We start from the raw sequence: 11161 nt of genomic DNA on the forward strand, positions 1-11161 counted from the left end.
ATGAAAGGTAAGTAATTAGTAACATTGTGATTTTACACTCATTTGTTTACTCAGATTGTTTTATTTACAGTATCATATCACAATACTAATTCAGTAATAGATTTATCGTTCCCGCAATTACCATTTATCACGATTTCAGTAATCGTTCCATAATTTTTGCAACAGCAGCCAAATCTGCACGTTGCTCTGTAACTTTTGCCATTTCTCCCATCAATGCGTTAAATAATTTCTTCTTGCCACTTTTATACCCTGATACAAGTTTCGGATTTTTCTCTATAATTTCTAAACACATTTGTTCCAATTGCTTCTCGTCTGATATCAGGAACCAGTTGTGCTCTTCAACGATCTACGTACAAAGGTAATCACATGTAAGTTAAAAAAATATTCAAGTAAATATTGCATTTTTATTTTAAAAAAGTGAGATTTTTACCTCTTTTGGTCGTTTATTTGAGTCGGCTATTAATTCCTCCAAAATCTTTTTCGCCGTTATTAAATTAATTAATTTGTCTTGTAATAAATCGATCAATTGACCTATAAAATCTTCACGTGATATACTAAAAATTCATTAGGTGAGCACATTTTTCAATTCAGACTTCATATTATCTTACTTAAATAAAAAGAAGAAGCTTACCAAAATTCAATTGTTAGTTTATTTTTATTGAGAAAGGTCAACAGATTCATTACGAGAAACTTTGCGACCAATTGCGGCTCGCGATTCTCATTTTTTCTCATTATTCCATTAAATAATTGTAACAATGTGAAGTCACTCTAAAAAAAGTATAAAATATTAAAAACAATGTTTGTATTTGTTTGCTTATAGAATATAGAGCATCACAAGATTTACCATTAGAGCTACGATTATTTCAGGAGTTATCTGAAGAACGTCCTGTAATCTCTGACGTATCTGTTCCGGCAACTCGGGTAATTGTCTTCGCAGCACTACGGCATCGACTAAATTGCTTTTATTCGGTAAATCTTCTCTAAGATGTATGCGTAAAGGTGGCAAATTTGTTTCGGGCATAAATCGGTAATCCTGAAAGTGTTCGAAGCAAATTCAATAATTATTTTATTTATTTATAGATTTATTTAATAATCCTATAGTAACAGCGACATAAAATCAAAATGCCATATTACCTCTTTGTCTTCTTTTTCTCGCATAGGAACAGTTCTCTTGTTCACCGCGTCCCACGCGCGAGTCTCATTGAACATCTCGTCACCGGCTTCAAGGATGGAGACGTGTCTATTTATCTCATATTGAACAGCCGCAGCGACAGCGCGCACACTTCCGATATTTTTTATTTCCGTTCGTACGCCTAAACTGCCGCAGTTGCTCACGGAAACGTTGGCATCCACGCGAAGTGCCCCTTCTACAATTCAAGGATAGCTAAATATATCAAAATTGTACAGGAACAATAATTCGAGAGTGGTCTCTGCAAACGACCTTCCATCTTGCCGCTGCAGACGCCCAGTAACTGCAATGTAAATGCAAGCTCCTTCACAAGCGCGGCCGCTTCCTCGCCGTCGACCAAGTCCGGCTCAAACACGAATTCCATCAAGGGTATTCCGGCGCGATTAAGATCGATCAGGCTTCTACAAAAAAATAACAAAACCAAAAGTTTAATGGGAATATCGTCTAAGTTTTCACCGACTTTCGAATAGAACCGAGTGGCCTTGATCGATACCTCGCCGCATTTTCGTCGTGCAAACTTCTACCACTGTCCTGCTCCAACTGGATCTGCTTGATCTTGGAAGATTTCAAGTACGGGGACTTGTGCAGCCCCGGGGTGAACACATGAAACCTAACTTCCCCATTGACCGCGATCGGTCGTCCTTGTTGAGTAATTTGAAACCCCGCCTAAGCAATTTGTAGGTAATAAAGATGACAACGTAAAGTATCTGTCCTGCAATAGAGCCTTATCACTCACAGGCAAGTCCGCGTAGAAGTAATGCTTCCTCTCGAACAAGGAAGTCTCGTTCAGTCGGCAGGACAGCGCCAGGGCGGTCGTCACCGCCGATTCCACGCATCTCCTGTTCAACACCTGCAACACACTCGTGTCTACAACAACAATTAATGTTTATCATAATAGTTTGCGGTTTGCGCGCGGTTAATTATTCTCGTGAGCGAGAAAGAGGCGATGTTCAATCTGTTAACCAGTTTTTCGATAAACTTACAGGTAACGTTCCCGGTGTGGCGCAGTCGAAGAACGAGACGCACGAATTAACCGGGCGGGCGAAGTCTGTGGACGCGGCGGAAAACAATTTCGATTCCGTGGCAATCTGTGCGTGGACCTCCAATCCCACGGTGGGCTTCCATTTCTCCCTTAATTACAAATAGAAAAAGAGGTGAATACAATTAACGACTCGACTACGACGATTGCTGGGAGCATCGTGAATACATAACGAGCGAGATAAATGTATAAATTGTAACGAGAATCGTTCACATTCGCGAATGTAAACATTTTTTATAACCTAACCTAGCTGCTCACCATACTTTTGCGTCTCTTTGTATCTTGGACGAAAGAAACCGCCGTGAAAGATCGTTTCGCCTCCGGATCCATTTACGCGCGAGGACGAGGCACGATCGTCGCCTCGACAACATTTTTCATTGATTTGATTTTCCGATCTAAAGTTCGAGAGAGAGAAGCTGGCGAGCTCCTCGTGGGAGAAAAAAATAATTCAGTCAATTCAGAGCTGCCAATGGCTACAGGGAGTTCCAAATGTGACAGATCCCCGGCTGTTGAATCGCCATTTCGAGTCAGAATCATATGTTACGTATTGTACATATTGTACATACTTTGCTTTCCATATTAAGTATAGCTATATATAGAAATGTTTAACTTTTTTTATCTAGAATCCGTAAGCTATAAAAAATATGGTTGTAAATTGAAATATTTTAGCCGTAACTCTTTCCTTTTATTTTCCAAAATCAATTGGAGCTCGGTTTTCTTACGTAGAAGAAATGAAACGACCACGTACGACGATGCTTCAAACAACTTACGTTTATTCGTGAATGTAGAAAATCCGCTTACGTACAAAATTTACCGTGCAATGCAAGTTATACGGAATTTTTTTAACAATTATAATAGAAACCATCGTTCTATTGCTCATCGATTGTTGCTTCAACAACTTTATGACCTTTTACAAAACGTTTCGTTGATATTCGCTGCTGCCTGTGGTTAAATGCCGTTGAACATCACGTTATCGCTCATCCGTACGGGGAGACCAATCGAGGCTGTGAAAACCGCGCGGCTCCCAAGAGAGATCGTTTTGTACGAAATAAAGAGATCATAAAGAATAATGAGGCTGTTGACGAATGCTGAAGATTTAATCGAGGGCGTCGCCCTTAACCACGCTGAATGGCTCCGTTACAGTCTCCGCGCCGCTGTCGGCGATTACCACGTCCTTCCGTGGCTTGTCCCGCGAGTCGGTGCCTATCTGCTCAATCTTGCGCACTATATCCTACAGCGGGAAGGTGATTATGTCATAAATGACAGAATGACAAATAAAAAATATTGTATTCTCTAGTTATCATTGAGATAAATGTATGTACTAATACCTGGACACGTAAGACCTATGTCTGGACACCTTTATCATTTCAGTTCTTAAATAAGTATAACGCGAATTAAAATCAAAGATAAAAATATAATACAAGAAAAATATTTTTATCTTTGATTAGATAAAAATTAGATTAGATAAAAGATAAAAATATAATACAAGAAAAATATTTTTATCTTTGATTCTTTGATTTTAATTCACGTTCTAATTTATTTAAGGACTAAAATAATAAAAATGGTGTGCCATAGGTACGTGTCCAGGTTTAGTATACATTTACCTTACATAACACAGTTGGTCTTACCATTCCTTTGATAATTTTGCCGAAGACGACGTGTCTGCCATCGAGCCACGGCGTCTGCTTGACCGTGATGAAGAATTGAGATCCGTTGGTGTCCTTACCGGCATTGGCCATGGACAGCCATCCGGCGCCGTAGTGCTTCAGCTTGAAGTTCTCATCCGCGAAGCGATCCCCGTAGATGCTGCGACCTGACGAGCAGATAAAAAATCAGTAATCAAACACCGTACACCTGTGGACGTGCCGAATGATTGAAAATATATATATATACATACCTCCAGTGCCATCCCCCTTCGTGAAGTCACCCCCTTGGATCATGAAGTCCTTGATCACTCTGTGGAACTTGCTGCCCTTGTACCCCTCACCCTCCGGCAGCTTGGCGAGCTCCACGAAGTTCTTGACCGTCTTCGGGACGGTTTTGCCGAACAGGCCGATCTCTATTCTGCCCGCATCTTCACCGCCGATCTTGATATCGAACCATACCTAAAAATTCGATTAATTTTTCGTTAATCGACTCATCAATTCCGAAGGCTCCGGTGAGTACGCGCTGCCGGACAAAGGCATTGTTCGCTCGTATAAGTGACGCGCGGTTCTTTCCGTGCGTGAAACAGAAATATCTCGCGCCGGCGGCGGTGGGCACAGAGATTGCCACGTATTCATCGGTTTATCATCGGCGAGATACAAATAATCGATGATAAAGCGTGCCGTTGGCTGTACACCTTATGGTACACGTTATACCTTGTCGGTGACTTTCGGTCCGTTGCTCGCGCAGGAGACAGCGGCCACCAAGCCCAGGAACAACAGCAGCCTCATGATGCTGACGGAACAACGCGAACGAAGATACCGCAACTGTCTGGCCCCCGCGGCAGTCCCGGCAGTCCGTCTGTCAGAGTGGAGTGTGGACCGCTTACCGGATGCGACTCGAGTACGCGTGTGCACGCTTAGAAATGTGGGAGCGTCCAATTGGCCCGTTTCCCCCGACGGTGACGTAGCGAGACGGCCACCACACCACGAGGGCACGCGAACACACCGGGAATGAATGAACGTCGAGTTGTATTGTATTTAGGTTGGACCAATCTGGTTAATGGACAGCTGTGTGATTTCAATTCGAGGCTCGTACGAGAGGCCCTACGGATATATGCGATAAACTGATGATTTTCACCTCCAATAGTGCCTTTCGAACGATTACTGAACGGCCAGTTCGCCCGGAGGTCATTGACTGAGGGAGATCTTAGAACGATATATTCTTATTGTTAGTCCGATCTTATATTATAAGATATTGTTCATAAATACGATCTCTCTCTCTCTCTCTCTCTCTCTCTCTCTCTCTCTCTCTCTCTCTCTCTCTCTCTCTCTCTCTCTCTCTCTCTCTCTCTCTCTCTCTCCTCTCTCTCTCTCTCTCTCTCTCTCTCTCTCTCTCTCTCTCTCTCTCTCTCTCTCTCTCTCGAGAAACTACACGATCGCTTCATGGAGCTTTAACGTTGTTAAAATGAAACTTTAGATGATCTTAAATACAAGGTCGGATTGTGATTGTTATGAATACCGCCCTTTTATTGTAGCGATATTGAGGAACTCATCGTTTGCTTTCCTCGCGCGTATCAATTCGGCTGATCGCTGATTTTGTCATTACGCGGCATTTAGAACTTGAGTACTCGGGTCTTGCTCGTTTGACAATTTGACACGTTCAGAACCCAGAACCATCGGTGAGCGGTGTATGTACATACATATGTAGTGACATAATATCGAGCTTTAAATTTGCACGTTCATTTTTTTTTGTTTCAATTCTTTGTCGAAAAATTCCGGGCTCCGACGGATCGTGTTGCGCCACTGGCGTACGCGAAGCAACGCGAAGTGTTTGCGAAATCTAACTCGCGCGAAAGTTCACAGGTGTCACGAAGTATGTATACAATTTTTTCAGACATACCCAGTTGGAGCAGTGATGGGGGATGGAGAGATAAACTCGTTCTTGCGTATTAAAGCACATGTCAGCGGCCGCTATTATGAGCTGCGTACATGTAATGTTACATTCGGGCCTCTCGTAGCAGATAGAAACGATATTTAAAATAATTAAAAAGTTGAGTTAATTAATATTTAATAAAACTTAATAAATGGTTAGAAATATCTTATTTCTCGAAATTGATATTTAATTTCTCAAATTTTGTACGTTACACTTTGCAATATAACATTTAAATTGAACGTTCCCAGCCAAAGTCTACGTATGCGGTGTCTATACATGCCACAGCATACACGTGCCTTTCATAACACAACATTTTCATAATAAAAAGTATTATAATTTATAATGTTATCTTGTTGCATCAAAAGTTGTAAAAGTAGGTGGAAGGAAAGTTCTGTAATAAACTTTTACAGGTAAGTGTAAGCAATTTAGTTATATATATATTATAAAGGTAAATATAGTTTTATAATGCTACATGATTTTTCAATGTCAAGATCAAGGTCTGCTTTGATTTGTGTAACTACAAATGTACAATATTTATTATATGATCATAATATGGTATTTTGCCTTCAAAAGTCGTAGGAAAAGATAGACAATCTCTCGCAAGTGTAGATCAAGTGAAAGTAATCTCAGATTCATGTAAAATTTATTTGTTTGACTTGTTCTTTTTCAGTTTTTTGTTTTTATCTGATCAGTGAAGTACGCGCTTATGAGAGATAGCCCACCTTTTTCGGGATACCTTGTATACATTGTATATTATCTTAAATTATTTTTTTAGATTTCCACTTGCAAATGAGAAAATTATAAAATACTGGATTGCGGCTACGGGACGGAATAATTGGACTCCATATTCAGACGCAAGAATTTGCACTTTATAAATACCGATTATTATAATGATACAGTGCACAATGAAAAGAGAATTAAGCCCAATGTAATTCCAACGCAGCATGTGCACCCAGGTATTTTGCAAGTGTTCCAGGAAGATGTAGGGCTTAAAATCAACGAATGTAAGTAAAAGTCCTTATTTACTACAACAAAAAGCATTTATTATAATCTTTATATTTAATATTAAATTAATAAATGTCAAAGATACAAATGATGAACAAGAGAACCGAATGAATATGAACATGCAAATCAAAATATTGCACCTTATACTGAAGTTAATAAGATAAACAATGTAGGCAATAGTAAACAAAATAATAAAAGCATTTATTAATTTTTAGATAATCAAAATAACACCGTTATTCTCTAAGAACTAAAATCGACGAATAAACAGAACAATAATACTACTTCAACGATAACAGAATGTACGTGTACATTTTCTTAAATTATTTTTTCTAGATAATTAAATTAAAATTATTTTTTAGATAATCAAAATAATGACCCTGTTCCAGAAGAACGGAAATTGACGAATAAACAGAACAATAATACTATTTCAACGATATCAGAATGTACGTATACATTTTCTTGAGAAAGAAAAAAGCAATTATTTTATGTGCTATTTATTTACTTATTAATTATTATCACAGGTTCCAGTTGTGTAAATTACAATAAGTTATTGATAGAGAACGAAAGATTACGAAAGGAAATAGAAGACCTAAAAATATTACAGAAAAAACGATTAAATCAGCAAGCAAGCATGTTTCATACCATTATACATAATAAAGAAACCGTATTGAAGGAAAAATTGCAGATGGCTCAAATTAAAAACAGAAACTTAAACAGAAGCGTACAACGAACGGGGAAGAGTATTACCAATTTAAGAATATCATTGAAAGACTTAAAGAAAAAATATATGTGATGATGTAAATGTTTCTGATTTACTACATAAAATTTGACTTATTATTACAATTAATTCTCGATATATTAAGATAAGATTACACTCTAAATTTTATTTACAAGAGGTCTTGACTTACACGAAAAAATTTTTAATTAAAATAAATATTGTTACGCACGGGCTAAATTTTGACATGAAAATAAAACGCATCGTTTGTGAACGAAGGCTAATGTGAAGAAAAATTCATCCGAAGACAAAGTAGTTTTGGAGTACACTGGTCAAGAGAGAGAAATTCGTTATTAAAAAAGAGATAAGAATCTTATACAAATTTCACTATATCATAATGTCAGAATTATAATATTAGAAATTTTTAAATACGATTATATAATTTATGTACTATGTTATAAATTTTATATAAATTTAATTCAAAAACTACGTTATGTTATCATGATAGTATCATATATTATGATTTAAGAAATAGTGGGCGGAGGGGGGGGGGGTTATATTTCATAAATCAGCGTGAAGAAATGCTGTTTAACTCATTGCCCCCCTCGGTCTCTTACAATTAGTCAAACTTCTTGTCACACTAATTGTCAACTCACTTTAACGGTTTTGCTCTTACACTCGATATTTTAATACCGGGCACACCTTTCACTTAGGTGAAACCTCGAATCTAAACCAAACAATTGTAGATCCAGCATAAGAAATATCTTGAATAAAGATAATTTTAAGCCAATTCTGAAAACTAATTGGAAACTTATTCTGAAACACTTATGTATCTGTCGCTGCTGAAGAGTGGCAACAGAAGAAATTATTAAATATCCTCTTTGATGCCTAAAAACTTAAACAATCTCTCTATTTGGATCCAATTTATTTATTATATCATAATTAACGATTAGAGCTACATCAATTAACAAATAATCCATTTGTCAAATCAACAAATATAATATTAGTTTATTACTGGATATATTACTTATATAATAAGTATCTTGTACAATCGAATCAAAATTTACAGATAATATCACAAAATAGTCATAAGAAATTGCTACAAAAACATCATTTAGAAGTTTTCACATAAAATTTGTAGAGTAAAATATAATTTTTACTTATATAACCAAATAGTAAATAACTAAATAGTGTGTAATGTTAATTATCGTGAAAATTTTCGTAGTACAATGTCGAGCTTTAGCGTTAATATATCTTCGTCGTACTTATTAACGAGATCTGCATAAAATACATTTGAAAGTTTCCAGAATTTGGGGATCTCTGTAAGCTATCAAGCCTGCACGATTTGAGAAATTTGTGCCGATAGGTAAATAGTTCACGCTCAGATTGTCCGAATCTGGATGCACGATAAACTCTTTAAATTCTATGATACCTCCGCCGACCGATGACAGGAGAGCCTGCGGTCCGCACGTGTCCCATTTGTAAGTGGAACCTTTCGACAAAATGTAGGCGGCCGCTTGTCCAACAGCAACGCTCAGTATCTTGTATCCTGCCCCCGTTACTTCCACCAATCTGAATCCACTGTTTAACAGCTTTGATTTTACATCTGCATCTTCGAAGCGGCTGAGCAAAATGATTTTATCGACGTTGCACGTGCTGCTTATGGAAGACTTGGCGATGCCTCCTCCCAGAAAACCCCAGTAACATTTTCCTGTCCATCTGTTCAATCAATAGTGTGTAATGAAGCGGAGAATGTAAAGCTTACATTTTTCTAATATCCAAAATACGTAGGTTTATTACAAACACGAAAACAAATTACTTTCAATCTCAACAAATATGTTTGGAAATGTATAAAAATGCCCAGAACAAGTAAAAATCTTATATTTTATGATTATTAAAATTTTATCCGTTTCGCTCTTGGTATATACTTACTGGGAGTCCACATTGATGCAAAAAGGTTGATTGACTACACCCAAAACTGGCACTCCCGTACTTTTCTTGTACGCTCCAATTAAGACAGTGACACAACGCAACCCACTCAAATGTAAACCGGTCTGCTCGTCCACTGCCTCCGTTGCGCTTATGTAATCTGCTGTTGAATCTACAAAAGTTCCACGAATTGCTCCACAGGCATGCATTATCAAACTACAAAACAAACAGAAGTTCTTACAAGCGTTGCGTCTCAGTTTTACAGGCCAATTACGATTCTTAGTAACAAGAGAGTCATAGTTTTTACCATAATACCGTCCAACTTATATATATATATATATTTTCTTTTTTCAGTCACCCTGAATTAATGCAAATTTACTAAATATCAATCAAATGTATGTAATCTAGAATTATTTTTTGCCACGCGCTCGTACACCTACCAATTGGATCTATCCAAATACCGAGGTCGTCTACATTGATGTCGAAATCATTGGGGATGTCTAACGTGATTGGCACGTCTGAAAGCTGAACGTCTTTATGGACTTCAGCGGCGAGCAATTCCGCTGCCACGGTGTCGTTCCCCATAACTTTCGTCAGCAGCTGTGTCGTATCTTTGCTGCAGGAGCAGACTTCAACGATAATAGATTCCCCCATGGTATTGCTGAACACATTGGTTTCCTCGCCTTGCACCAGCTTGGCCAGCTCTGGAAACTATGGCGATAAGTTTGAAGTTTAATAAGTCAGAAAAACATAGTTCTTTTCACACCAGCGTCTTATATACTTCTACCATTTAAGACCTCTTTGTACTCACTTCAATTTCTATGTCGTGCCTGATGGTTTCCTGAATGAGAACGTCGGCTAACGTTTTGAAATCCTGGAAGAAACGAGGGTTTTTCTCCTCCAGAGATTTTTCTTGCACCAACAACTGAAAAAGAGCCTCCTTTTGCCGGCAAGTTCTGGCAATGTTCGCCGCCTTCTCCGAAGCTTGCAGAAGAACTTTTAACAATCTGCTACCGTTTCTCATTTTCCTTTCTCTAAAGACCTATGCGGCACGTAGTACGTCTGCTGAAAAACTAAAATTATTTTTATTATTATTCCTATTATCGCGCATGCACGCGATTGAAAAAGAAGCACTATACACCGTGCGACGGTGCGACCCGAGAAACCTTACAAGCTCCATTGGATGTGTGAAAATTAAAGGTATTGATTTTCTCTATAAATATATAGCACACATAAAGCATTCTTGTGCGTTAAACGATATCGATAATCACTTCAACAAAATAGCGCCGCTGTCTCGGAATATTAATAATTTCATTCCGCATGCAAGGAATGAAAATTACGGCCGAGGCAAAAAAAAACATCAAGGCAATCAAGCGTATGCGGATGTATTTTATAAAGCCATTTGAAATTTTAATTACAAAACCGCGAGAGTTAGACAAGATAAAAGCGCTGCTTCGTAAATATTTGTAAATTAGAAAATCACGCAGGTGTAAAGTCTTTAAAAAAAGAAATTGTATGTATGGCTGGAAGTTAATAAGAGAAATAAAAAATAGTAAACATTTACCCAAGTTTAGCGTGATAAACGAGCGACGTGCGAAGGAAGCCTACACACGACATACATACACGCACCGCAGTCACCGCACTGTCCGATTATTTTCTCGATGACGTGCGTGAACGGCTGCGCGCTGGTCAGAGAAAAGGAGGA

At 38.1% G+C, this 11161-nt stretch overlaps 3 protein-coding genes and 1 pseudogene across 5 annotated transcripts; 1 reads left to right on the forward strand and 3 right to left on the reverse strand.

Moving 5' to 3' along the window:
- Positions 1-24: 24 nt before the first annotated feature.
- Positions 25-2884, reverse strand: Gatb (glutamyl-tRNA(Gln) amidotransferase subunit B, mitochondrial). Its single transcript, XM_071726671.1, has 10 exons — positions 2487-2884; positions 2173-2320; positions 1926-2039; positions 1683-1855; positions 1442-1590; positions 1135-1367; positions 845-1033; positions 632-768; positions 431-554; positions 25-346 (listed from the first exon to the last, which is right to left on the reverse strand). Exons 1-10 carry the CDS (start codon positions 2597-2599, stop codon positions 128-130), a joined length of 1599 nt encoding a protein of 532 aa, XP_071582772.1. The 5' UTR covers positions 2600-2884; the 3' UTR covers positions 25-127.
- Positions 2885-2983: 99 nt separating this feature from the next.
- Ppib (peptidylprolyl isomerase B (cyclophilin B)) lies at positions 2984-4792 on the reverse strand. The gene is made up of 4 exons (XM_071726726.1): positions 4589-4792; positions 4126-4333; positions 3857-4041; positions 2984-3459 (listed from the first exon to the last, which is right to left on the reverse strand). Exons 1-4 carry the CDS (start codon positions 4661-4663, stop codon positions 3325-3327), a joined length of 603 nt encoding a protein of 200 aa, XP_071582827.1. The 5' UTR covers positions 4664-4792; the 3' UTR covers positions 2984-3324.
- A 1357-nt stretch (positions 4793-6149) lies between these two features.
- Positions 6150-7605, forward strand: LOC139767587 (uncharacterized; annotated as a pseudogene).
- Ipp (inositol polyphosphate 1-phosphatase) lies at positions 6223-11134 on the reverse strand. Of its 3 annotated transcripts, none has more exons than XM_071726714.1 (5): positions 11021-11134; positions 10268-10529; positions 9897-10167; positions 9460-9619; positions 6223-9246 (listed from the first exon to the last, which is right to left on the reverse strand). In XM_071726714.1, exons 2-5 carry the CDS (start codon positions 10478-10480, stop codon positions 8796-8798), a joined length of 1095 nt encoding a protein of 364 aa, XP_071582815.1. In that variant the 5' UTR covers positions 10481-10529; positions 11021-11134; the 3' UTR covers positions 6223-8795. The 3 variants fall into 3 exon arrangements, with proteins under 3 accessions (XP_071582815.1, XP_071582799.1, XP_071582805.1); XM_071726698.1 differs by having other exon boundaries at positions 9460-9628; positions 11021-11133; XM_071726704.1 differs by lacking the exon at positions 11021-11134 and adding an exon at positions 10628-10966 and having other exon boundaries at positions 9460-9628.
- Positions 11135-11161: the final 27 nt, after the last annotated feature.

Source organism: Temnothorax nylanderi, unplaced genomic scaffold (assembly GCF_030848795.1).
Source record: "Temnothorax nylanderi isolate EJ_2023f unplaced genomic scaffold, tnyl_v1.0 TNYL_tig0001_pilon, whole genome shotgun sequence".
Classification (NCBI taxonomy): Eukaryota; Metazoa; Arthropoda; class Insecta; order Hymenoptera; family Formicidae; genus Temnothorax; species Temnothorax nylanderi.